The 26,766-nt window shown below is 51.7% G+C and overlaps 1 protein-coding gene and 1 long non-coding RNA gene across 8 annotated transcripts; one reads left to right on the forward strand and one right to left on the reverse strand.

The window, feature by feature from the left end:
• The first annotated feature begins 1,415 nt into the window (after positions 1 to 1,415).
• On the forward strand, positions 1,416 to 17,247 carry TFAP2A (transcription factor AP-2 alpha). 4 transcript variants are annotated; one of them, XM_085537763.1, is made up of 7 exons: positions 1,416 to 1,586; positions 6,487 to 6,921; positions 9,503 to 9,554; positions 10,256 to 10,487; positions 11,455 to 11,573; positions 13,682 to 13,823; positions 15,386 to 17,247. In XM_085537763.1, exons 1-7 carry the CDS (start codon positions 1,554 to 1,556, stop codon positions 15,672 to 15,674), a joined length of 1,302 nt encoding a protein of 433 aa, XP_085393889.1. In that variant the 5' UTR covers positions 1,416 to 1,553; the 3' UTR covers positions 15,675 to 17,247. The 4 variants fall into 4 exon arrangements, with proteins under 4 accessions (XP_085393889.1, XP_032298386.1, XP_015710138.1 ...); XM_032442495.2 differs by lacking the exon at positions 1,416 to 1,586 and adding an exon at positions 2,756 to 2,913; XM_015854652.3 differs by lacking the exon at positions 1,416 to 1,586 and adding an exon at positions 2,950 to 4,424.
• LOC146761941 (uncharacterized) lies at positions 16,991 to 24,883 on the reverse strand. 4 transcript variants are annotated; one of them, XR_014942770.1, is made up of 4 exons: positions 24,626 to 24,883; positions 23,221 to 23,458; positions 20,219 to 20,432; positions 16,991 to 20,097 (listed from the first exon to the last, which is right to left on the reverse strand). It is a non-coding gene; the product is annotated as an uncharacterized LOC146761941 (long non-coding RNA). The 4 variants fall into 4 exon arrangements; XR_014942769.1 differs by having other exon boundaries at positions 16,991 to 20,432; positions 24,626 to 24,868; XR_014942772.1 differs by lacking the exons at positions 16,991 to 20,097; positions 20,219 to 20,432 and adding an exon at positions 20,441 to 22,660 and having other exon boundaries at positions 24,626 to 24,878.
• Positions 24,884 to 26,766: the final 1,883 nt, after the last annotated feature.

The raw sequence follows: 26,766 nt of genomic DNA on the forward strand, positions 1-26,766 counted from the left end.
CTGGGTGGCCCGGGCTGGAACGGTAGTGCGGGGCCGGGGTGTTCCCGCTGCGGTGCGGATACCCGGCCATCCTCAGCAGCGCGACTGCGGCTGTCCCCAGCATGCGCCCGGCTTTAACCCTGCGCTCGATTTTCACTCCGCTTTGAGTCCCGATTTCACTTGCTTGGTTATTTTGGGTTGGTTGGTTCGGCAAATAAATATTAAAAGATAAGACGAGACCCACGTGCAGAACAAACAAACAAACAAACATTGTTCTTTTCTCCCAAAGAGTTTTCATCTCACTTCCAACAAGTTTCATTCCGCTCACACCTCAAAGCTCTTCGTTTGACACTGAAACCAAAGAAACGTACGCAGATTTCCCACCCGCCAACCCCCGGCAGCACATCTTTATCCTCCTCCTCTCCATCTCTCCCCTCTCTCCCCTTCCCTCTGCTCCCCCACACATGGGTCCCTCACAGCCGGCGTTAAGTGCAGCGGAGCGGCCGCTTTGGGAAGAAGCTCCGGCTGAGCTGACAGCTGGGAACGGCCGCAGGTGGAGGCGGCGGGGCTCTTCTCAGCATCCTTTCTGCCTTTTCCTTCGCACACAGAGGCTCTGTGGTTTGGTGGTTGGTTGATTTTTTGTTATTGGTGTTGGTTTTTTTTATCCCCTTTCCCTTGATTATCCCTCTTTATCTTTTTTTCTTTGTTAGTGTTTTTTAATACCCAGCCAGTTTTTCCTCCTTCCTTTAGTTCCGCTCTCTATTTGTGCTGACCGCATCCTACAGCCCCGCTCCGAGCCGGGACAGCCCCAGAGCACAGTACCACGCATCCCGTTTCGGAGCAAGGATGTGACCCCAGAGACGGAGTCTCGGACCGGAGCCGAGCTGGGAATGGGATGGGGCTGGATGGGGTGAGAGAGGCAAATAAGGGGCGGGCGGTGAGCGGGATCCCTATGGGATGCACCAAAAACAAAAACAAAAAAGAGAAGAAAAAAAAGGGGAGGAGGGGAGAGGAAAAGAAAAAAAGAAAAGAAAGAAAAAGAAAAGAAAAAAGGACGAGCCGCACGTGTCTTTAGAAAGAGGCGGTGCGCTCCCTGCGGCCCCTCTGCCCACCCGGCTTCTGTTCCGTCCCGGGGAGCTCCGCTCACCGGCGCTGCTGCGGGGCAGCCGATGTGGACGCCGCACCGCAGGGCCTAAAGAAGCGGAGGGATGGGTCCGACGGGTGTCCCCACCCACGGGCACACTTTGGCGGTGCGCGAAAGAAAGAGAGAGAGGGAAAAAATAGTCACATTTAACTACGTGTAAGGAGGAGGAAATCTCCCCCCTCTCCCTCAGGGTGTGAAATCAGACCTGAATCCTCGCGGGGAAAGGGGAAAAATATCCACGGGTGGGAGCCGGGAGGTGGAGGTGTGGGAGGGGGGGTTGGAGCAGCGGGCTGCAGCGCGCAGGCGCTGGCAGGAGCTGCCGGCCCCTCCTGGCCCAGGTGAGCGCGGTGCAGGTGAGGGGAGGGAGGACTCACCCGGCGGCGCCGCTCCCCGCAGCCCGTGAGCGGCGGGAGCCGCAGCCCGCAGCGCCATGTCCGTCCTCGCCAAGATGGGGGACTGGCAGGTAACGGGGGGGGCTGCACCCTTTTGTTGGGGGGTCGCTATGCGGGACGGGAGTGGGCGTCGAGGGACGGGACGGACCGCGGAGCTCCCACGCGTGATCCGACCCCGCGTAGGGCTGCACAAGGGGGTTGGGTGGGTTCGGTGTCTGCGCTGCTCCCGACTTTTCCGATCTCTCCCCGCGCTGCTTTATTCTTTACTGCAGGAAAAGACCAAAAAAAAGAAAAAAAAAGAAAAAAAAGAAAAAAAAAAGTGAGCACAAATATATTTTTAATCACTTTTACAGTCGAAATCGGCGTCCTTTATCTGGTCGGCGAGTAGAAGCGATCTAAATAGCATAGATCCTCGTGCGTGTGCACACATCTGTATTACTTTTGTACTAACCCTGCTCGTACGTACCCCCACTTAAGAGCTCTCTGCCCCACACGTGTCCTCACCGCACCCCGCTGAGCGCTGCCCCGGGCGGCACATAGCGGGGGGAGCCCCGGGGTGCGGGGTTGGGCGCTGGGGGTACCCCGGGGCTCCGCGAGGCAGAACGCAGCGTGTGAGAGGATGGAGCCTCGGGGAGCGGAATGAATGGGATCGGGGAGGAGGGAAGAGGGACCCCGGAGGAGGGAGAACTGTGCGAAGGAGCGCACAGTGAACGGCCGAAGTTCGGTGGTGTCACAGCTCCGTCCGTGCTCTGTTAGAGCTCGCAGAAGTGTTTTTTGGCTGCCCGTGCTTTTGCCTCGCCGTTCTGGCCGGGTGTGGCGTGGAGGGTTTGGGGCTGGATTTTGTAGAGCGACAACCACCGGGACCGGAGGGGAAGAGAACAGTTGGCGAAAGAACGGGGCTTTTCGATAATCCATCAAAAAATAAAAGGTGACATCGAACCCCGAGGGCAGGAGCCACGTCCGCAGGCGGCGAACGGCCGCACCTCGCTTCTCCTCCTCTTGATTTTGGGGAGAAAAGGGGAAAAAGAGCAGAGGACGCCCCGAGCCCGGGGGGCGGACGGGAGTACGGCCCCTTTCCCCCCCCACCGTGTGCGGTGGGCGCACACGGGCTCAGCGCCGTCCCTACGGCCCCGTACCTGCGACGGGCGCGGGTCGGAGCCGGCGAGCAATTGGGCCGCGGTCGCTATGCTAATGAGACGCTCCGGCTGCGGGTAAAGCGCTGCAAAAGGGAAAAGTTTCTGCCATTAGAGGGAGATCTCCGAGCGCTCAGTGCACAGCGGCTCTGCAACAGCTCCGCCGCGCTCCGCAGCACCGCGCCGGGGGGATCGGACCCTCTCCCGCCGACCCATGAAAATGCTCTGGAAACTGACGGATAACATCAAGTATGAGGAGTGCGAGGTAAGCGCCTGCCAGGGCCGGGCACTGCCCCGGGGCCTTTAGCCGCGAGCGGGGCCGCGCAGCATCCACCGATCCGCGGATTTCGTTGAGGAGGAGTTGTGCCCCCTCGACCGGCTCGGCCGAAATGGGCCAGGGCAGATGGGAGCCCTCGGGGAACGACGGCGGAACGAGAGCCGGAGCGGTCCCAGTCGTAGGGAGAGAGCGCTGTGAGTGCGGCTCTGTGGGATGCTGAGCGCATCCGCACGGATGGATGGATGGATGGATGGACGGACGGATAAATGGATGGATGGAAGGGCCAGGAGACAAAGGGAGCAGAGCGGCTCAGGACCGCCGCTGAAATCCCCCACCCCACCCCAGTGCTGCCGTGCCCCGAATGCGGCTCTGGGGGCGACCTCCCCGTTCTCAGGGCCTTTGAGCAGTCGTATACGGACCGCTCGGCAAATTCAACCTCAACAATTAGGGTCTGAGGACAGAACCGTGTGTGTGTGCGTCCGTGCTCCGAGTGTCTTTTGGTGTGACAAAAAAGAAAGAAAGAAAAGAAAAGGAGAAGAAGAACAAACCGAAGAGGGCATCCCATGCCAATCCCTAACAAAAGCCAAGCTCACACCTTCCACAAAAGTTCTCCTTGCGACACGGATCAATAAAAGGACCGCTCTGTGCGAACGAATGTACTAATTTGGGGCCGAGTCGATGCCGGGCGATGCCGCGGCGTAGGGCAGGGGCCGAGGAACCGGCGAGGACAGAAGGATGCGGTGCTTCAGTCCTGCCCCGAGCGCTGGGACGCAGCCGCTGCTCGGAGCGAGGCTGAGCTGTCGGATACGCGATGTCCGGCAACGGGGCGTCGGGGAGATTTCTTTATTTTATTATGACTATTATAATTATTATTCCACCCCTCGGCCCGAGGCACGGCGAGAGCTTCACCTCCTCTCCGCCCCAGGCCGCCGTTGTGGGTCAGCGCCGCCCGCGTGTCGCCGCCGTCGGGTCTTCGGCCCCGGCCCCCTCGGGCGCCGATTTCGTGCCGTCAAGGCCCGGCGCAGCGCGGAGCCGGGGCCGGGATAGGGGCAGAGGAGCGGCGCGGAGGGCGGTGCCGAAGTCGCGCAGCCAGTCGGACGGGTTGCGCGGGGCCCGGCGTGTCTGGGCCGGACGGAGGAGCGCTCGCCGTGCCTCCCTCCCGCCGTGCCCGGCTTTCTCCTTCTCCCCCCGCGTCCCGCCCGCCCTCCTTCCTCCCTTCGTCCCTTCCTTCCCTCCTCTTTTCCCGGCTCCTCCGAGTTGGGGGGCGGCGGATGCTGGCGGGGCTCGAGGTGCGGGAGGAAGAGGAGGAGGAGGAGAACTTTCCAGGACGCGGCGGCGACAGCGGAGCGGGGACCCCTCGGCGGGGCATGGACGGGGCGGCGGCGGAGCCCCCCCCGCGCGAGGGCGGCGGGGCGGAGGGCGGCGGGAGCCGGGAGCGGCCGCTCTTCTCCTCCGCCGCCGCCTTCGAGCCCGGCTTCGCTCAGCAGCCGCAGCCCGAGGTGCGCCCGGGGCTGGGGGCGAGGAGGGAGGGAGGAAGAGGAGGGAGGGAAGGAGAGAAGGAAAGGGGATCCCGCGCCCCCCCCCCCCCCCCCCCCTTCTCCTTTACGCCCCCCCCCCTCCCCCCGCCGCACGGTTCTCCCACCTCCGCCGCACCCCTCCCGGCTCCCACCCTCTGCCTCTCTCCGCTCTCTTTCTCTTTCACTTTTGCATGCCCCGCAACCTTTTAAAATGTGGCCCCTTCCCTGTGATTCGCCAGACGCGGCGGCATGTCCCCCCTGCGCGCCGCGCTCCCTCCCTCCTTCCTTTTTGTCTCTCTCTCCCTCTCTCTCCCTCTCTCCCCGGCGCTGATTAGATACACCGATTCCTCATTCAATGGACGTCATTTAGAACGGGCTCTGCCTTGAGTTGCCTTCGCGCTTCACGCTCGATTTGCGGCCATTCTTCCCTTATTAAGTATTCGTGTAATATTAATAGTCATGAATATCCGCTGCTAGGAGGCTCCGGGAAGGCGGCGGAGGAGCGGGCGTGAGGAGCCCGAACGGAGCGGCCGGAGCTCGGGGGAGAGGAGAACGAGACAGAGACAGAGCGAGGAAAAGGATTGAGAAACGAACACACATACTAAAAAAAAAAAAAAAAAAAAAAAAAAAAAAAAAGGAAAAAAAAAAGAAAAAAAAAGAAAAAAAACGCAAACAAACAAGCAAACAAACAACAAAAAAAATCGACCAACTTTACCTCTCGCCCCGCGCCAGGATAAGCAGCGCTTCTGCAGCACCCGATGAAGGGCAGCGGCGGGCGCTGCGCGTTCTGATGGATTCCGGCGGCGCGGGCGCGGAGCAGGAGCAGCCCCGGCTCCCCGCTGCTGCCCCCCGAGCGTAGCGCCGGGCTCCGGCCGCGTCCATCCGCGCAGCTCCGCGCCCCTCCGCGGCCGCCCCGCGCCTCTCTCCCCGCCGCGCATCCCCCGACGCCTCGCAGATGTTAGTGCACAGTTTTTCGGCTATGGTGAGTGGCTTCGCCTTTCTCTCCGCCGGGGGTCGGGGCGCGGGGCGCTGCTATTGTTGGCGGCGGCGGTGGCGGCCGGGCTCGAGGCGGCTCTGCCCTGCGTTCTGCTGCTTCGCCTCGGCTTCGCCCTCTTCGCTCTCGTTTGGTTTTATTTTCCTTTGCTTTTTTGTTGGGGGGGGGAGGGGGAAATTGCTTCGGTTATGTTGGGGTTTGTTTCTTTTTTCCTTTCTTTTTTTTTTTCCTTTTTATTTTCCTTTCCATTTCTCTTTTATTTTCTTTTCCCCATTACCACCCCCACCCCCACCCTTTTTTTTTTTTTTTTTTTTTTTAATTTATTTTTCCTTTTATTTTTGCTCTGCCGATCTCTGGAGCCGCCACCCCGTTCCCGTCGCTCCGCACCTGCCCGCGGGGTTTTACTCCTTCCCTCGCCGCCTTTCTGAGGGCTACGTCTCTCTCCTTCCGATCCCTTCCTCCTCCTCCTCTCACCCGTTTGAACGGGGCCCGGAGGAGACTCTGGGCCCTCGCCTTCGCCCCGAATCGTTGTGCAAAGTTGCTGGCAGGGGCAGCGGTGCCCCCGCAGCAAGATGGCAATTCGCTCGGCTCTCCCGCTTTATCCCCGGGATGTGACGGCGGCGGCCCTCGGTAGAGGTGCGCCGGGGCCGGGGCAGCGCTTTGGGTTACGGTTTCGGCTTATGGTTCCGTAGGGCCCCGTGTAAGGGTTGTCTCAGTGCCCGCTGCCGGGGCACGGCCGGCCGGGAGCGCACGGATCGCCGCCGTAGCGTTTTGTGAATTGTTTGGAACGGTCCCGTTATTGTGGTTATCGCTGCTATTACACCGGCACCGTTGGGGCGATGGTCCGAGCCCCGTTAATGCTGCCGAGGGCGGCAGACGGACCCCCTTCTCTCCCTCCGAGCGAGGAGCTGCTCGGCGGGTGAAATGACTGGAGGGCGATTTTGAGGAGCACCGGTTTTGATTTCATCTTTTGTTTTTCTTTTCTCCCCCTCTCTCCCCTCCCCTCCTCCCCCGTACCCCCTCCCCGTGCCCCCCCCTTCCCACCCCCAGGAGCGCCACGACAGTGCCAGCAACGGGACGGCGCGGCTGCCCCAGCTGGGGGCCGTGGGGCAGTCCCCGTATAGCAGCGCCCCGCCGCTCTCGCACACCCCCAACGCCGACTTCCAGCCGCCCTACTTCCCCCCTCCGTACCAGCCCATCTACCCCCAATCTCAGGACCCCTACTCCCACGTCAACGACCCCTACAGCCTCAACTCCCTGCACACCCAACCGCAGCCCCAGCACCCGGCGTGGCCGGGCCAAAGGCAGAGCCAGGAGCCGGGCTTGCTGCACGCGCACCGGGGGCTGCCCCACCAGCTGGGGGGGTTGGACCCCCGCCGCGACTACCGGCGGCACGACGACCTGCTGCACGGCCCTCACGGGCTGGGAGCGGGGCTGGCCGACCTGCCGCTGCACTCCATCCCTCACGCCATCGAGGACGTGCCGGTAAGCAACGCCGGGCCGCGGCCCCGGGGGGGGGACACTTGGCGAGGGAGGGGCCCCCGAAATGTAATAGAAGGGGAGGGAGGAAGAGAGGAAGGCCGAGCCCCCCTGCCCAGAACAATGGGCTCGTGTGGTGCGCCCGCTGAAATGGGGATAAATCAAATGAGTGTCAGCGTTAACAATATCTTTCCTTCTCGGTGACAATGAGATGTTGCGATTGGGAGAATGTTTACTGTAGCCACAGGGCCGTGCGTCTGGGGAGCTCTCGTTGGTGTGGGGTCTCGGTGAGCGTTCTGCATGGGAAATGCAAAGGGGAAAGGGGTAAAAAAAAGTCGGGGAAAGTGGCCGATGGTTCCTCAATATTACGGGATGGTGGCATCTAAAGTTGTGAGGGGACACAGCGAGATCCCTTCTCCAAAGGAATTAATGGACAAGTATCGGAGGAGGTTTGTGTGGAGCTGGTGCCATGTTCTTCCAGCAGCAGTACAGAGGGATGGATGACCCCACAGACCATTGGCTGTACCTATGGGTTATCAAATCCCAACCAGACCTGCCTCACTTCTATTAAATTAAATGTGTGGAGCCCATTGGGCAGCACGTTATATTCGGGGAATCCAATTCTGTTATCAGTAAGCCCGGATTTCAAACTAAAATGGTTTCTAATGAAGCATGGCATTACACACGGCTGTGACGGAGCAGCCGGGCCATTGTTCCGCAGGAAAGTGCCTTATGCAACGCAATGGGAACGTGAGCAAAGTTCCTCTGCCGGGGTTCTCCCTGCAAACAGAACGATAACATGGCAATAGATGTATAAAAGCTCATAGAGCCCGTGCGGATGGGCTGAGGCTGCGAGGGAGAGGAGGGAGCTGTGTGGTGTCTGGATGTGATTTCTGCCCGAATGCCATCCCAAATTACGGGATCAAATCTTCCAACAATATATTCGCTGACAGCTTAATGAGTACAGTTTCGCGTTGCGAGGATGATGCTCAGACGAACGTAGCTCTCTTTTTGGGGGGCGTTTGGAAACCTTCTGCAAATTACACCCGTGGAAAATGGTGAATTTATGGCAGCTCTCCCCCCTTCCCCCCCTCCCCCCCCGTTTGAATTGAGCCGCAGAAAATTGCCGCTCGTGTTCCGCACTTTTGCAATAAATACGAACGCTTTCCAGAGCGGAGGCTTTAGTGAACCATTGGGATCCGTTAGGAACGAGTCTGTTCTTTTAACCCGATGCAAAAGAACGCGGAGGCAACAGCAGGAACAAACCAATTTGTTGCCGTTGAACCCCTGACTGCTGCAGGAACGTGACCAAATCGTACTCCTCCATTCCCCCTCCGCTCCCGACCGCTCTCTGTCTCTCTGTGCCCTGCAGAGACTACAGTACAAATCGCTCCGTTTGCCTCGGAAAGAGCCACGAATTAACGGCGCTGCCGTAGTTTGTGAGAGCTGAGTGCCATCTGTTTTAAATCCTTACCCAGCCCGGCCCTTGGTTTCTTGGTTTTGTTTTGTTTGGTGCGTTGTTGTTGTTGTTGTTGTTGTTGGGGCTTTTTTTCCCCCCTCTCTGTGAAACCGAATGGGCAGGCACAGAAATAAGGGAACGTATCTGCTGAGAGTCTCCATCTCGTTGTGAGAGGGGGGAAAATAACACGGAGCTTTGGGGTCGGTTGTGGATTATTCCGTTGCTGCCACAGTTGGGCTTTAACAAAAAAGGGACCGGTGGAAGATTTAAGTAAATCGAGGAGACGGTGCAAATTATTTAATCATAAATATCTCGGTGGGATTTTAAACTTAACAGTCCTCCCCGTACGGAATAGGCGCAGAAATAACACAAATAAAAGTATTATGCCACACTACATTGACTTTATGGGTTTAGGGTGCATGCATAAAGGGATCATATTTCCCCATATAGTTAAAACACGAGAACTGCGGCAGTAGTCATTTCTGAACATTTCTCAATTTAATTATACTTAAATCCAGAAGCACTTTAGGCAAGTTACAAATGAGAGCACGGAGTATAATAAAACCTGTAATAAAGCAACTTAGTACCATCCACCCGGAATCATTGAGATCAGGCACAATTAACGGGAGCATAAATCCAAGGCAGAATGGAAAATGTTAGGATCAGTATTATTGTTGGACAAAGACTAGAGGAGGAAGTAATAGTTTTTTAAATGGTAATGCCTGCGTTTTGTAACCATTGCGAAACCTTCTATCTCAGCAGCGCTGGTGTTAATTTGTAAACACAGCCAGGCATTATATCGCCTGTCACTTCTTTCGGATTTAAAAAAAGAAAAGGAAAAAAATACTAACAACGCTGTTCCGTTTGGTTTCCTCGGCACGTTGCGAGCGAACCCCATCTGCGGGCACACAATGGGGGGGAGCCCGCCCGGGGGTGCACAGCTCGCCCCGTCGGAGCGGCCCCCCGTGTGCCCGGCTGCGGCCGCTCCTTTGTGCCTCGCCCGCGGCGGGGAGAGGAGGAAGGGAGGGAGGGACGGATGGATGGATGGATGGATGCGGGGCCCGGGGCTGTGGGACGGCTCTCGGTGCCCGCCGTGCTCGCTGACCGCCGCCTCTCGTTGTGTTGCAGCACGTAGAAGACCCCGGCATCAACATCCCGGATCAGACCGTCATTAAGAAAGGTGAGCGGCGATCGCGGGCGCGGCGGGCCGGGGTCGGGAGGGCACCGCTCGTATCGCTGCCCGGGAGTTTGCGGGGTTGCAAAATCCGCTCCGGTGTTGCGGCGCGTTGGGAAGCGGTTCGGTTTCGCTCTTTGCCCGAAGCTCGGGGCTGCGCGGCGGTGTGAAATCGTTGTCGGCAAACAGCTTTTCCTCTCGCTGTTCCGTGCTTCAAATCGCGGCGGCGATCGGCCGGGCTGCTGGGGACCGGCGGCTCGGTGGGATCTCGTCGGCTTTGTGCAGCGCTGCCGGGCGGACGGGCACGGACAGCGGGCGGCCCGGCGCCCCGTCCCCCTCCCCGCCCGCCGAGCCTTTGTCACGTCAAATTAGACGCGCGAGGGATAAATCTGAAGAGATGCTCTTTCCGAGCCGACATGATAATTGGCTCTTTTATTAGTAATCTCCAGAGTTCGTTTAACTCCCGGTGTATCCATTAGCCCTCCCCGAGCTATTAATGTCACAAGCCATCCATCCCCAACCCCGGGCCCTCCGCCTTGCGCTCCCAACTTCTGTGCCGGGGCCGGCCGGTGTGTTTCGGGGTCTTTTTATTCTTTTTTTGCTTTCTTTTATTTTTTTCCCCCTCCGTTTTGGTTTATTTTCGCTCCGGGCCGGGGCTGGCCGCTCTGCCCCCCCTCCCCTCACCTCCCGCTCCTCCCTCCCTGCAGGCCCCGTGTCCCTGTCCAAGTCTAACAACAACGCCGTCTCCTCCATCCCCATCAACAAGGACGCTCTCTTCGGCGGGGTGGTGAACCCCAACGAGGTCTTCTGCTCGGTGCCGGGCCGCCTCTCGCTGCTCAGCTCCACCTCCAAGTACAAGGTCACGGTGGCGGAAGTGCAGCGACGCCTCTCGCCTCCCGAGTGCCTCAACGCCTCCCTGCTGGGCGGAGTGCTGCGGAGGTGAGGGGCGGGGGGAAGGAGGGAGGCGGGCGGGCAGACGGCGGCGGCCGAGGGGGCATCGAACCGCAGCGCACGGCCGGCCACCCGACGACCGCTGCCGCCCCGACGGAGCCCCTGCGCCCGCCCGGCCGCTAGGGGGAGCGGCGAGCTGCCGCTGAGACGGCGGGCGCCTGGGGGTTGAGGGGGGAAAGCGAGGGGTGGGCTGCTTTAATCATAGCAATGAGACTCGGTGTGTGAGGCGTGGTGGACCCCCGGCCTCTCTGCCGTCGTGGCTATGGCAGCCCCGGGTGTGGAGGTTGGCTTCACTGTGCCATGTGGGCGCCGTTGGGCTGTGATCTAATCCAGGCAATATAAGAGAGCTCGGGTAGGGAATAAAATTAATTAGCCAAACTTCCATCCTAACGTGCTGTCTCTGCAGGCCTGCGGTGTTTGCCATGCAGGAATCAGCCTCCCGTGTGATAACGGCAGTGTGGGCTCCCAAACTTTCACATCAGCCCGCTCAATAATGACAGGATTATAGAATAGAAGCATTAAGCTTGGAAAGGCACTAAGATAATGTGGTCCACCATGCCCACTAACTATGTGGCACATCCACATGGTTCATGAGCACCTCCAGGTTCGGTGACTCTACCACCTGCCTGGGCAGCCTATGCCAGTGCCTCACTGCTCTTTATGTGAAGAAATAGTTCCTAATATCTGACCTGAACCTCCCCTGGTGCATCTTGAGACCATCCTCTCTTGTCTTATCAATGGAATAATGCAGCCGCTCTGAGACATGTCCCCTCTAGGCCGTGTCGGCTGCTGGCTCATAGCAGGCCGCCACCTCAGTCACTGCATTGCTCCATCTGTAGGCTCAGCTTTTCCCCCAGAAGCCTCCCTTCAGTGTTCCTCAGGTGACAGTGTGGTGTTTTGGGGTGCTACACAGTCCCTCCTGCCCTTCCTCTAACCACCTTCTGTTGTGGCACAGGGCAAAGTCCAAAAATGGCGGGCGGTCCCTCCGAGAGAAGCTGGACAAGATAGGGTTGAACCTGCCGGCCGGGAGGCGCAAAGCTGCTAATGTCACCTTGCTCACCTCGCTGGTGGAGGGTAAGTGCCTTAGCCCTGCCTGTGGTGTTGCACAGTGGGACAAGGCTTGGTGTCTTGGCTCTGTTTTATTTTCCAAGTTGGTGCTGCCTGTTTGAAATAGGAAAGGTGTTCTTGTGGTCTGCCAGGAAAGGATGGTTGGTTGTGCAGGCTCTGTCTTTTGATCTAACTTAAAACAGATCCTGCAGGCTCAGCGTTAGGCTCAGTCCCATCAGCGCTGGGCTGTAAGTTGCAGGGAGCAGGGCTGCTGCCATCCTTCCATCAGTGGGCAACTGAAATGTCAAAAAACTGCAGCTGCTTTGGGATTCATCTCCCCCTGCCCCCAGCCACATAACAGTAAATCATTTAAGTTTTCTGACATCTGCATTGGAGAAATGCGTGACCATTACTTCCTGAATTAATTTGGGAATCCTTGACCTAAGCCATGAATTAATGGTGTCCTGAAAGCCTACGAGTTGCACCCCCCTCCCTTTTGGTTCTCATTTTCAGGACATGTGTTCCCTTCATTATATCATTCTACTCTGCTTCGGTCTGTCCAGAGAACGCACAACTTACTTTTAGCACCTTCAGGTGCCCTGAACTTTCAGAACTCGGGGATGGGAAGCCTGAGTCTTTGCTGTTGTTTAGTTTTGAATCAGTTGCTTTGTCACATTGACTGACACAAAGTAAACCCATACCCAGAATATAAATCCTTCCCCTTTCTCCTCACGTGGGTTTCACAACGTTTTGGGTCAGCTTGGTCTGCAGAGTGCTTTTAACCTCAGCCCGACCTGCACAGGTTTCCCTTAAGTTTGGTTGTTGCAGGAGGGAATCGGTAGCTTTGTTTGGTTGTCAGTTTGCATTCTGCTGGAGATGTTTCATGTTGAAAGGGATGGGGAAAGAAGTGCTGCACAATGCCGGACTTAAGTTTTTATAAGCATTCAGGTTAGGTAGCTGCGCAGTATTTATGCTGCGTGGTTATGAACTGCATCTTCATGCTTTTGAAAGGGCTGTGACATTGCATCAGCACACCATAGTAATGAATTGCAAGGGGAAAACTTCTAAAATGTCTAGCTTTGGTAGATGCCTAATATTTGGGGGGATGTTAATGAATATGGAGAATGTTTGATTGTAATTGATTGTTCTGTTTGGCGTTGGCATATAATTGCTTTCAACGAGTGATTTTTATGAAAACAAAAAGCAGAACAGAGGCCCGATCTCCCTTCATTTAGCTTAGGAGCAGTGTCTGGTTTTGGGGGGATGATAGTGTAAACACTGCTCGGGCTTTGAGTCTTGTAGCATTTTTCTGGAGTACTGTTATTGTTTATGATCCGCTCCATTTTATGGAAACAAGCTCACTGGACTGAGGCTTTGAAGCTCTAATTGGCGCATGCGTTCTTCCGGAGCTAGAGCTAATGGCAGGAAGCCCTGCAGTAAAAACCAACTGGTTCAGGAAATTAAAACCAAAGATTTGAAAATCAACAAAACAGACAGACTCGGTGGAATGACCCTAAAATTCTCATGGTTAATCGTTTTGGGGGGGGGGGAAACATATAATTATATGCGATCAAGTTAAATTTTAAACACTTAGCTGTTTAATGCGTTTTTATTTAGAAGAGCTCTAGGAGTAATTATGATCAATATTAATCATCGATGCATTGCGAAAGAATATAGAGATGTGGCTGAGGCAAACAAATATTTCCGGAGTAAATAGCTTTGAATGAACTGCGTATAAATGGCTGCGTATACACGTGGCTATGTAAATGTGAGCACACGTTGGAGGTGCTGGGAGCCTGTGTGTCTAAGATCTGTTAGTCAATGGAAACGTGGAAAAAAACCTGAATGTGAGACTTCATTCGCAACGATTGTCATGAAAATACACATTTGCATTGCCCTAGACTGAAGCAAAAGGCGGCTCCTACAAGATAAAATGGGATTAGCATTTCTTACTGTACCTTTTTGTAGAGATAGAAAGATACCAGTCCCTGTCTTTTAGAAGGAAAACCCAGGTGGAAAGTCGTGCTTTTGTTGTTGTTGTTGTTGTTTTCTCTGATGGATTTTTGCCTCTGTGCTGTGTGTACTGATGAGATGTGTGTTTCCCTCCCCACCCCCTCCCGCCTCTCCCTTTGCAGGGGAAGCAGTGCATCTAGCTAGAGATTTTGGGTACGTTTGTGAGACAGAATTTCCTGCCAAAGCAGTAGCTGAATTTCTCAACCGACAACATTCCGATCCAAACGAGCAAGTCACAAGAAAAAACATGCTTCTAGCTACAAAGTAAGACATTTACCTTCCTAGCATGTGGTTCAGTTATGAGGGGAGGGTGACAGACCCGGGTTTGGAGCTTTTATTTGCAAATGTTTTCCACATAGCCGATGGCTCCTGGTGTTGCTTTTGGTGGGGGTTTGTATGTCCCCTCCTGCTATGGGAGCTCTGCATAACTCAGCTTGGTTTCCATCCGGTCCATCTGCATGGATTCGCTTGAGAGTGAGCTGTAGAAATTGTAGATGGATGGCTGGTTAAAGAAAAAAAGCAGTAGTTATTCAAAGCAAAAAAAAAATATTCTGTCTCCTTTCACTTAGCTTATCAATCGAGGTAGAAGGGGGAAGGCTTCCCATTGATGGCAGAATAAAACTGGCACATTAAACTGATTTCAGATCCTTAAAATCTGCGGTGGTTCTTTCTTCCCAAGGATCTCAGCTACTTAGTGAACGTAGGGATATTAAAAATATATTTTAAATGCCAACCTGTACACAGTTAAAATGCTAGCGGAGTTTATCATTGGTAGGGCTGGCTAGACTTCCAGGTGGCGCGTGAAAGGAAAATGATTGTTTTGATATGTTTGCTGGAAATTAAAAGGGTTGTTTAGTGGCCCTTAATTACCAGTGGAGGTGTCACGAAAGGGCACGGTGCCAGAGGGCGCAGGCAGAAGATGGGAGCCAGTTTATGGCTGGAAGACATTAAGGCGGGTTTCAGAATCCAAACTGTTTCAACGTGCCTCTAAGCCCTTGCTGTAAGGTGTGTTATTTCCCCAGCCCTTTGTGCAGTGGGCGGATGGTGTCACCTAACTTATGCACCCTGCCCTTGTATCCTCCCTTCTCACCTCCCTGGAAGGAAATTTCCAGAGCCCAGTTAGCATCAGCCTTCCCCTCTGTGGAAGGGTCCCTTAGGATTTGGTGATGGAGATGTACGTATAGGTGTTTTAGAACACCCTAATTTAAAGCCTCGATTCCCCTCTCTGTTTTCACCCTTTCCTCCCCACACACATGGGCGTGTTTTAGCCTTGTGAAGGAAGAGGCCCAAGGCTCTCTCCAAATAAGGGTCTTCCAAAATGTGAATAAATCCCCCAAATCCTCTCTGGATATTGCAGCCCATCTCCTCCATTCCACATAGCTGGGAAGCTTTAAGCTGCGCGTTGATTCAGTTCCAGAATCCATCTAGGAAGGGATGTATGTTTGCAGGCAGTAGGTGAGGGGTGCAAGACGGGGATCGGTGGGGTGGGCGGGAGCCGCTGTGGTGTGCGTGCTCGTTTTTTGTCTGTGCAGGCTGGGGCACGATGCGTGCACGCAATTGCGCACGTGTGCAAGGTGAAGGGAAGAGGTGTGTGCGTTGCCCACAGGTGTGAGAATGGGGGAACGTTGCGTAGAGGAGAGGAAGCAGTGGGGAGTGAGTGTGTGTGTGTGTGCGCTTAGGGGCAGCAGCCGCCTCCACCCGCGGGCTTGTGTAACCTAGGAAGGAGCATGCACTGGCTTTGCTGCTGACGGCCATGGTTCATTTCTCTCCCTCTCTCTTCCCCTCCTGCCCTCCCTCTCTGTGTCTCTGCTCCATTTGTGCTATAGACAGATCTGTAAAGAGTTCACCGACCTGCTGGCTCAGGACCGATCTCCCCTGGGGAACTCGCGGCCCAACCCCATTTTGGAGCCGGGCATCCAGAGCTGCCTGACCCACTTCAACCTCATCTCACACGGCTTTGGGAGCCCGGCGGTATGCGCTGCCGTCACCGCCCTGCAGAACTATCTCACCGAGGCGCTCAAGGCCATGGACAAAATGTACCTCAGCAACAACCCCAACAGCCACACAGACAACAGCACCAAAAGCAGCGACAAAGAGGAGAAGCACCGAAAGTGAGGATTCCCCCCCACTCTTCTCCCTTCCCCCTCTCGCAGCCCATCAGTCCATTCATCTCCCTCCTCCCACTGCCCTGCACCCAGCACCCCAGGCTACGGCAACAGAATGAGCATCCTTCTGCCAATCCTGTTCTCTGACTCTGCGGGACTGCTCTGCCCTCTCCCCGTGCCCCTTCCTGGCATCCACATCTCCATTTGCTCCCTTTTAACTCGTTCCCCCTCTCCCCGCTGCCACCATCGTTTTTCTACCCCAGTTTGGAGCCTAAGAGAACAGAAAACAGGGGGATGGAGCCAGCAAAAAGTAAAAGTTCTGTCTTGAGTTTGTGAACTTCTTTTTTTTTAAAAATAAAACAAAAGGAGGAAAAAAACAAAACAAAAAAGAGGACCTTTTTTTCTAAAAATATATTAAAAAAAAACTAAAAAAAAAAAACTAAAAAAAAGAAATAATACTTAAAAAAAATTCTATGAGCTTCACTGGACTGAATCACCACCTTCCCTTACATAAACTTCAGTTAAGATTGTAGCCATATTAAAAAAGAAAAAAGCAAGAGAAGTGCGACAGCAGCAGCAGCAGCAAGCAAGCGAAAGGCAAAAAAGACTGATGACGTTTTATCAGTATTGTGAATAAACTTGAACACAAAACACAAGCAGTTCCATGTCATATCTTCAGTTGTTGAACTTTTTCCTGGCAAAGGTAAAGCGACCAACTTGAACTTTCTATTGCAACATGATTCACGGTTATTATATAAGGGAATCAGTGTTCATGTATGTATATATTTATTTATGTGTAATTTAATGGGAATTGTAAATATGGTGAGTCTGTTTTAAGCCTTTTTTTATTTATCTGGTGATCTCGTTTACCTCTTGTTTAGTGGGTTTTAAATCTTCCCCTCTTAGTTCATCATGTGGTTCATGGTACTTATTTAGATATCAGAGGTTTTTTGGGGGTTTTTCTCTGGGATTCATCATTTTTAGCCCTGTTGTAGCATGTTAAAGGCGACAATGAAGCAGCTGAACAAATAAAAAGAGAAAAAAACATGGATTTTTATATATAATTAGTATGACGTTTAGTTTCTCATTGAAGAAAAAATAAAGTGATGTTGGACCCTGGCAAGATTTTATAAACACGTTAGTGGTTTTACAACCCTTATATGTTGTGAAAAATGAAAGGAGAAGTTATTTTCATCCGCTGTCCCTCTCCCCAAAGCACCATCAGAGCAATAAATTAATACTGTCTTTTAAAACAAGATTTAGCTTTTCTTTCTTTATTTTCATTTTTCACTCTCTCTCTTTTTTTTTCCTTCCTTCCTTCCTTCCTTTCTTTTTTTTTTCTTTTTTTTTTTCTTCCTTCTTTTTTATTTCCCCTTCTTTTTTCTTTCTTTCTTTTTTTTTTTTTTTTTCCAAAGAACTTCACACATCCGGGACCACCTGGTATCCTGTATTTCCACTGGCCATATTGGAAGCAGTTATAGTTGTATTGTATTGAGTTGTGCCGGCAGTAGTTTCCATGCCTGTCAATGTATCATAGTCCTTTGTTGCCCAGATAAATAAATATTTGATACGCTTTATGTCGATTTTTTTATTCAGTGGCTGTCTTTACCCAGGCGTATTTTTGTTCTTGGCAGTATTTTTTATTCAGTATGGTTACAGTAATTGAGTTTAACTCTCCCTTGACAATTGCTCCTTGCAATAAGCAGCTGAACCCATTGTTTCCCTCAAGTATAATAAAAACTTACTTTCAACTTGGAGTTCAGAGCAGGGTATCATTTAGATATTCCACCGAGTCTGTATTCAGACAAACGACACAATAAAGCACAATGTGTATTCTTTTGGATAAAAAATTGTCTGTACTACTAACAAAATGACACGCTATCTTTTCTTTAACCAAAACATAATTTTATTTAAAGAAAAATAATAATAATAATAATAAAGTTTTATTTTATTTATGTTGACCTCTAGGTTTTTATTTATGTTTATCCGCAGCATACAGAATTATAAAGCCTATACCATTTTGTACGTGTAGTTGTCCTGCAGGAGAGCAGAGAGAAAAGAAAACAGTATCTGTCTCAGGAAAGACGTTATTAAAAGGAATTGCTGCTAAGCAAATACTGAAAATTAGGCATTGTGAAGGAAAAAGGAACGTACTGGTGGATCAGAACTGGGTGCTGGAAACGAAAAGCTCCATAGTTTTTGCCTATGTCACCTCACGGCTGTGAACTTTAGTGCGATCCTGCAGGAGACAGATTGGTTCTGATGGATGGTTTGCGTTTGGGTGGGAGGCGCAGGTTGGCATTTTGAGATGGCTGCCTCCGTTTGCAAGGAGCTGAGGGTTTTTGGCTGAAGTTTCTTCTTGTGGCTGTAAGATAGGGAAGTTTGCTTTAAAAATGATAATGAAAAGAACGGAGCGTGCGTCTTGTAGATGGGTTGTAAAAACGTGTGAGAATTCTGACTTTGAATCTATTTTCTTTGGCCCAGAGGGGCAGGTGAAGTCAGCATCGGGCTAGATTATGTTATATCACAGGAGAAGGGACTAACGCAGTTAAGATTGTAAAGGCTTTTTAAAGAGATGGTCTCCTTGAAGTGATGATGATATTTTGGTGCTGGTGGCTGATTTTTCTCTCTTTCCCTTTCCTGCCTCTGCCTCTCTCTCTCTCTCCCCCTCCTGCTCTCTTTTTTTTCTTTTTCTTTTCCTTTTTTTTTTTTTTTTTTCCCTTTCTTTTTCCTTTTTGCTCAGGCAGAAACGGTGGAGGTTAAGAGGGAGGTGTTTACAACGAAGCTGCAAAGAGAATTAACATTTGCTCATATATTCTGACGTTTGGTAGGGCTAGTGAAGCAAAGCATTAGATAAAGCCCAAGATGTTTCATTTTGCTTTGGTAATCTACTTATGGGAGGCAGTGTAAAATCAATCTTGCCAAGCAGAAAGAGAGTTGGTGGCATCTAAATTCTATTTTCAAGAGCCAGCCAGTTTATAAAAGCGCTGAATATATATATATTTTTTTCTTATAAATTGAAAGTGCATCTTTTGAATGCAAAGCCACAATTGTTTTAAAAAACAGTTATTTATTGTTTCCGAGAGAGACTGGTTAACTGTAAAGTAGATGTAACAAAATAATGAGGTGAATGAACCCTAACTGTACATATTCTTGACATAAATGAAATGCACAGTATTGTAGCAGGTGAAGTGAAGCATTGTCTATCAGGGCTGTTTTTCTTGGCTGCATCTCAGATTGTGTGTGGGATCCTAACCTCAGGCACAATAGCATTCATAAACAGCAATACATTGCTGCTCTTTCCACAGCAACACATAAATACTCATTTTTAAACGAAAACAATCTTATTATATACCATTCATTCGGATCTGGATTTACAGATGCTTGTTACTTTTTGAAACCTGTACCCAATATAATCGTTTTATACTGGGTGATGTATAAAGCGGTCTTATGCTAGAACATTATAAGGTTGTAATAAATAATGTTTTAAAGATATAATTAGCTGCTCTGTGCTAGGAGAGCACATTTCAAGCATCCTCCTGCTGCATTTGCAAGCCACCGGAAAACAGAAATTAAATGACCTTGTGTAGATATCTTTATGGCTGTTATTTCTGAGGAAGGACTTTGCAGGCGAGGATGGAAATCAGACTGGCTTCAGCTCAGCCTCTTCTGCTGCGACTGAGGCGAGGTTATAAAAACGTGCTAATTACTCCACCGTTCTTTGGATGCGTTCGTACTGTTGCGCTCAACGCACAGCAGTCCAATTCTAGGCCAGGCTTTCAGACACCAACAAAAATCTGCTGTTGTTTTCTCCTCCAGATTGGCTGGAATTAGGGTGAGTGGCTGAATGCTAGACTGGGGCTGATTTCTGCACGTGAGCCTAACGACGGCTCGGCGCTTGTTCGCCGTGAATAAGGACAGCCCTCCTCTTTTGTACCGTAATTTACCCCACCCTCCAAAAATCGAATATTAATATAATTTGAGATTTAACTGGTGGAACAGCCATCAGGACAGCAATGCCCCGCAGCTGAAATAATATTTAAAATAGAAGGGATTTGACATTTGAGAAGTCAGTGGCTTGAAATACCCAGTTGTACTTAGCTAATTCAGTCCTTAACCTCTGGTTTCAAATAAATCAATTACAGTCGATTCCACTTCAGTTCAGAAGTGCACGAGGTTTTTAGTTAATTGAATACATTTTATTCACTTGCTAGGAGTATTCATTTCTCCAAACCCTTACATTTGAAGGCGATTCCTTTATTGCCCTTGATAAATCCAACTGCGTAATCAGATCAGCTCCTTGTTTTGTTGCTCATCTCCTGCCTTGCACTGAAATCCCCGGCATGTGTGCTTCCCTTTCCCTCCTCACCACGTGCATGTCTCAGCCCAGCCTGGGTTCCCAGAGCACCAGCCCTCACGTTCCAGGAGTGTGGCTGAAATAACAAACGTCTCTCTGACGGGGAGCAGCATTGAGCCCATCCCAGCCAGCAAAGGCGATGGGATGGAAACAGCTCCACAGCTGAACATGAAAGGTTAGGAGTTTGCAAAATGCACTGTGTGTCTGGTTCTGTCCCACATACCTTTCTTAAGTGGCTGTGCTGCTCCTCCGCAAGCGCCGGGAACTCTCAGGGAGTATTTGGAGCCTGCTTGGTATCAGCAGGAGAAGATTTCGAGCAATGTGGTTGTGACTCTAATCCATTCTAAACAGATAGTGATATATGCAGTACATTGGGTGTGTTGTTTGCAGAATCCCGCTGGTGTTGGTTAGCTGTTTTGGAAAGGAAAGGGGTTAATTAGCATCATTATCAATCACTAATGCTTGTCTAACATGTCCAAAGAATAATCAAGTTAGAGGACTGCATGAAGCTAACATCTGCTTCGTTCCAATTAAAGATTTTTCCCTATATCGTTCAATTATTGGAAGTCCACACCAGTTTCAGGCTTTGTTGGGGCCATAAAACAGGGTCAGATCGTTAGAAATCTAGAATGGAGGGGAAAGTGCAATATAAATAACAAATGGCTTCATTATTTGAGTTACAGGTGCACGAATGGCCGTGAAAATGAGTGGGGATTACTAAAATATGTTCCTTCTTTTTATCTCTGGGATAGAGCTAAAAAGGAAACAGACAAGCCTAGTTCTTAGGTCATTTAATTCTCCATAGGCTGCAGCCTCCCCATTTGCAATATTTAGCTGAATAACCTGAAACTCCCCAAAATAGGTATTTTAAAATAAGCAATAGGAAAAAGAGGAAATGTGAAAGTCTTTCGTGATGGTTTACTAGTAGAGATGAGCAAATCAGCCTTGTTTCTCTTTTTCTGATTGAAGTTTCTGGACTTTCTTGAGTGGGTGAAGGAGTTGATGCTTTGGTGAACAAAAGTATAGTTTGTAGTGGAAAGCAAGATTTGTGTCCTTGCACTGTTACCCCTTTGTTTTGGTGCCTGGTACTGTAGGTATGAAGGTGCCAGACCTGTGGCTTTTATTCCCTGCTACTATCTGTGTAGTTGTGACTCCATGATGCAAAGGTCAGCTTCGGTGGCTAAAAACTAAAGGGCTAACATTCCTCATCTCTCCAGTAGAGTGGTTGAAGAACATACATTGAGCAAACCAAAGTAGGAATCAGGATGAGGCAACAGATTGCTTTCTGATGGAGTGGTAAGGACCCATTGATGTCCTGTCTGGCTTTCCTTCCTACTCTAGTTCCTATGGGGCAGGAACCAGCACCCAAAACCATCGCTGCCCTATATGGCAAATATGTGGGATCCCTCTCTGAACCAGAGCTCCAAAGTTCTAGCAAGCTCCTTGATCTGTGCATAGCCACACAGCTTGTTTACACATACACCTTTGGACTAGATGTAGGAAGAGAAAGCAGGAAAGCACATCCTTGTTTTCAGAGCAGGAGGGTGAAGGACAGCTGTGTGTGAAGTATGTGCACTGAAATCCCAGCTTCCATAGGACATGGACAGCATGGAGATCTTTGCCATCCAGTGATACTCTTGAGCCCCACTGCTGTTGTTGCCTGCGGTGTGGTTAATTCCTTTTGTAACCAACTATTGAAAGCAGATGCAGGGGCTGTGAGCGGAGCTTTTTTTTCTGGCGGGAGCTGTTGCACTCTGTGCCACTGCAGTCTCGGGGATGTATATTTCTTCCATGCAGTGGTTTTGGTTATGCTCCTACTGGCTTGTCCATCCTGCAGAGCTTTCTGCCCTTGTGCTGCCAGCCCCTATGTTAGGTTTGCCTGAGGATAAAAAAGCAGAAGTGAAATATTTGGGAGACAGTTTTGGAGCTCCCAGGAGGATGGGGAGAACAAGCCTTCTTCTTTCTTCCTCTCTCCTTCTCACCCAGTTGGGTGCCTGCAGGAGGAAAGGGGGTTTTGAGAGGTCTGCCATGCATCTTCCAGGCTGGACCTGGTGCAAGGGAATGGGTATGACTCCATCCCTCACCACAGCCACCTTCAGAAAGTTTCAGGGAAGGGGCTGAGCCTCTAGCAGAGTGGGTGCTGTAAGGACCCTGAAAGGCAGGCTGTTTGTGCTCTCTTTGTCACACCTGAGGGGGTTTTTCCACCTTTCTGTCTCTCTGTGTGCCCATGCCAAGGGATGCAATGGCTGTGCACAGAAGTGTGTGCAGCTCTCTGAGGGTAAACATGTGGGTGCCCGTTGATCTACAGGACCATGCATATTTATTTCGCCATCCATCCCCAGGACTTTTGGAGAGGCTGGGAGCAGGGGGGGCGGGTGGGCTGTCTCCGGGATAGTTGATATTCCAGGTTCAGCCTCTTTCTCCGCTCTCATTCTCTAAACCCAGCCAGGGGGAGTGTCGCCCCAGGCCGAACATATGCTTCTTTCCATTGCGCTAATCCACCTTCAGCGTGGAGGAATAATTGCTCGAGTGTCCATGGCTCCTCGGCGCTTTGTCCCTCGCTGGCTCCCATCAGCTTGGCACACGCCATCTCAATCAAATCCTTTCAGAGCCCTGTCTCCTTTTATCATATCCCCGCTCTGCCGAGAGGAGAGGAGGGTCAGGCCCTGCCAAGCGGCCCCGCCGGGAAGGGGCCCGTCCTACGGGCAGAGAGCTGGGGGGTTCACGCCTAGCTTGTCCCCCCACCGGGAACAAAGGGGCCACTGAGAATCATCGGACTGAGTGTTTTCCGCCTGCAGCGGGCTTTGGGGTGTTTTGTTGTTGTTGTTGTGAAAGGGGAAAAAATGAAGAAGAAATAAAAAAAGAAAGAAGAAAAAAGAAAAAGGAATAACGAAAAGAAAGAAAGAAAGAAAAAATAAAAAAGAAAAGGGGGAGAAGAGGGAGACAAAAAAGAAAAGAAAGAAAATGAGGGAAAAAAAAAAGAAACAAAAATAGAGGAGAAGAAAAAAAGAGAGAGAGAAATAAATTAAAAACCAAAACATAACAAAAAAAGGACAGTCTGGTTAATCTCGTCCCCCTGGTGCCGTTCAGAAAGCTCCCCTGCAGCAGGGGGCTGTGTGTGAACCCCCCCCCCCCCCGGGTCTCCATACTGCTGGCGGGTACCTTCTGCCACCTTCATGGCATGTTGTGTTTCTCTCACCTGGGCTTTCCCCTTTTCTCTGGCAGAGAGAGCCCATATGAGACTGGATGGAGGGAAGGGATGCCCCAGCCGGCTCTGCCCTTCAGGGTTCGGGGAGGGAGGGGACCGAGCTAACGGCAACATCCCCCAGGCTTTGGTGGCACCAGCCAGGTCGTTTATTTCTTTATTTTCGTGCCTTCGCCTTCAGGCGAAGGGGCCGTGGGTGTTTTGAAGGGGACTGAAAATTCCTCCTAGGAGCCTTGAGTGAAAGAAAGAAAGAAAATTAAAAAAGAGAGGAAAATTAAAAAGTGGAGAAAAAAACAAAACAAAACAAAACAAAACAACTGCAGAAGAAAAAAAAAAAAAAAGAAAAATCTAATAGAAAGACAAAAACGAGAGAAAAATCGGCGCGATTTTTAAATCTTTGTGGCACCATCCAGCTCTTTTTCGCCTCTTGTTTTCGCGCAGCTTCCTGTGATGTGTTACGGGGCCGGTGTGGGCTGGATGGTTGGGGGTGCCGTCCCGGCCCCACCAACGAGCAACCACGTCCGCGGAGCCGCGCAGGTGAGCACGGCTGTTTCCAAGAGGTCTGAGATTTCGCGGGGAGATGCGCGCTGTGCTGGCAGCTGGGGCTGCCCGGTGCGTCTCGGAGTGGTTTCCTTACAGCTTGGAGTCTTTCTCGCTGCTGAGAAAAATCGCTTTAAAGAGAATAAATTAAAAAAAAAAAAAAAGAAAAAAAGGGAAAAAAAAAAACCAACAAAACCCTCCTCTCTCCGCTAGGTTTAGATTTAACCGCAACACCCACAGAAACTGCCTTATGAAAACCAGACTTTTCTATGAAAAGACTCTTCTGGCAGCAATTAGTCTGGCTTTCTTTAACAAAATTCTTTGTAATGTCATTCAGCGGGGGAAAAAAAGAATCCCAGGACAATTTTGATTACCCAGTTTAAAAAAAAAAAAAAAAGGAAAAAATATATATTCGGTTTTGCTATGGAAAATAATAATAATAATAAAGGGCATAAATTGCCCAGTAGTAGGAAAAAAAAAAAAAGAAAGAAAGGAAAAAGCTACAATTTTGCGAGGATGGGTTTTCGCTGAAAATAGCCTTGCTCAGCTCGCACGTGACGGGCGTAAAACGCTGTACCGTGTACACACGTTGAGGATTCACTCGAGGGGTTTGGCCCCGGCCCACCCCCCTCGGGCTGGGAAGCGGAGGAAGCGCTCTCCGGGCCCGTCCGGCTGCGCCCGGCGTTCAGAGGCGGTCCCAAACCCGCCCCCGGGAGGCTGCGCCCGGCCGAGCCGCGCTGAAAATCGCGGCGCAACACAGCGCGCACGGAGCAGCGCTGCCCCTCGGGAATAGAGCCGAGCCTGCCCACCTCCGGGGAAGAAGGAGGAGGTTGAGGAAGGGGGTGCGGGTGCTGCCTACCTGGCCACTTGTCGCTGGCGCTCGGGAAAGTCGGTCCCTCAGCATCGTCCGCACGTTTTTGCGACTTCCCCTCTTACCCCCCTTCCGCCTCCCTCCCTTCGTGCTTCGGTGAAAGGTTGCGTGTTCTAGCCCAGAGATTCAGATGTTAAACTGCTACAACGGAGTAGAAAAGGGAGGTGTTGGGTGGGGGGGGGGAGGCGTGTTTATATTTCAGATCTTCTAAAAGGTCGGCTTTAATTAGGTTAAATACAAGTATTATTGGCCCAGAAACACATGCTGCGCCGAGCTCGTGACAAGCCTAATTGCAACGCAAAAAAAAAAAAAAAAAAAAAAAAAAGGAAAAAAAAATTAGAAAAAAAAAAAAGAAAAGAAAAAACTGATGGTAGGGGGGAAAAGGAGAATATGAACTGCCCCGAACTCACCGCACGCCCTTCCAGAACCCGCAGCTGGTCCTGCGCTCAGCCCCGGGCATCACAGCTTGAGGGGAGATGGGGGAGAGGGAACCATTCGCCCTGAATCACAGATTTCCACGGCTCGGAAAGAAAAAGGTAAACCTCCTGTCTGGCTCAATTAATAAACATGGTAATTTCACACCCAAAAGGAGGACATTATTTCACGGGAGCTCTATCGACTCCATCACAAAGGGTCACAGCGCAGCTGTGCGCGCCTCGGGTTATTATGCAGCCGGGCGATAGGGTCCCGCTCGCCATCCCGACTCCTTCCTCGGGGCTACCCATCGCCCCCGGCAGCGCTCGTGCCTCCTCTCGATAAAGGACTTACCCATGTGCGAGCAAACGGGGCCGCTAACAGAGCGGGGGCAATCAGCGGGTGCAGCATCCCCGTTGCCCCCCGACTCCATTTAACTTTTTATTTTTCCATTTCCCTCAAACTAAACGACCTAGATATTATTAATTTCAAGGTGCATCCTCCCTTGGACGGTGGACACGGAGGGGGTGGGGGTCCTCTTCGTGAGCCCCCTCCCCCCTCAGGGGCCGCCCCGGTTCACGGAGCCGGATGGGGCTACGGGATTCCCGGTTTGGGGAAGACGGGTCCAGAAGCTGCGAGGCACCGCATTAACCGCGATCCCCTAATCTCTTAATCACATTACGTTTTAAGTGAGCATGTGTAATTTCACCCATCAATGATTTATTTAAGCGCCGGAGCACAATTACTCCTCTCGCACACGCGCTGGCTGCCGAGCATTGTTTGCCACGCACCGGGGCTGAGACTGGGCCGGGACCCCCCCCATCAGGGGGTGGGATCCCCCCTTTTGCATAGCGAAGCCTTTCCGCTGCTGCCGGACCGGTGTGAGCTGTGCTTTATCCTCTCTGCTTCAAGCAGGTGTAATTTACGAGGGGGGTTGGGGGGAGCTGCGCTTCTCCTTTTCAGGACCCTCCGTTAGCCGAGAGGTAAATGGGGCTCTCTCGGGGGAGGAAGGCACCATCCCTTCCCCCCTCAGCTCCCTGGCAGCTTTGGTGGGTGCGGAGACGCAGCCCCCGGGGGTCGGGGGAGGCTCCGCCCGTCTCCGCCGCGTCGCGCCTGGGGGCCGCGGGCGGTGCGGCTTCGTGGGGGTCTTGGGGGCAGCCTTCCCTTAACCCGCCAGCAGCGTAACCCCTGGAATTATTATCATTATTAATTCGCTTTCGGGTCTACAGGGAGAGGAAAAGGATCCCCCAAACCAGGGGCTGCCCAGGAGCCCCCAGTTAGGTCTTATTCTCAAGGCTTTGTTTCACACGTGCTGGTATCAAACCATCGGTGCGAGAGGTGCCCGAGAGGGAATATCTTTGGCCAAAGACTGAGACATCCTCCTCTTCCATTCGGTGTTTTGTGTTATTTTTAACTCCCTTTTCCCCTTCCACCCTCCCTCCAAACGCTGCTTTATTCAGGCAGACCGAAAGCTGCGAAGGAAACAAAGAGAGAGAGAGGAAAAGAAAAGAAAGTAATTACATTTTTGGAAAACAAACAATAATTACACGATCCAGTCGGTGTAACAGTAAGCGAAACACAGCAGCGGGAATTACAAACGCATCCGAGCCTCGGAGATGGGGCTCCGCCGCTGACTCAGCGCTTCGGAACCTCCGTATGATCCTCACATCGGGTTTCCGTACCGCCGTTCGGCTGCAGGCTGTTGGCTGTTAAAT

Source organism: Coturnix japonica, chromosome 2, assembly GCF_054131305.1.
Source record: "Coturnix japonica strain WE chromosome 2, WE-NBRP24, whole genome shotgun sequence".
Taxonomy (NCBI): domain Eukaryota; kingdom Metazoa; phylum Chordata; class Aves; order Galliformes; family Phasianidae; genus Coturnix; species Coturnix japonica.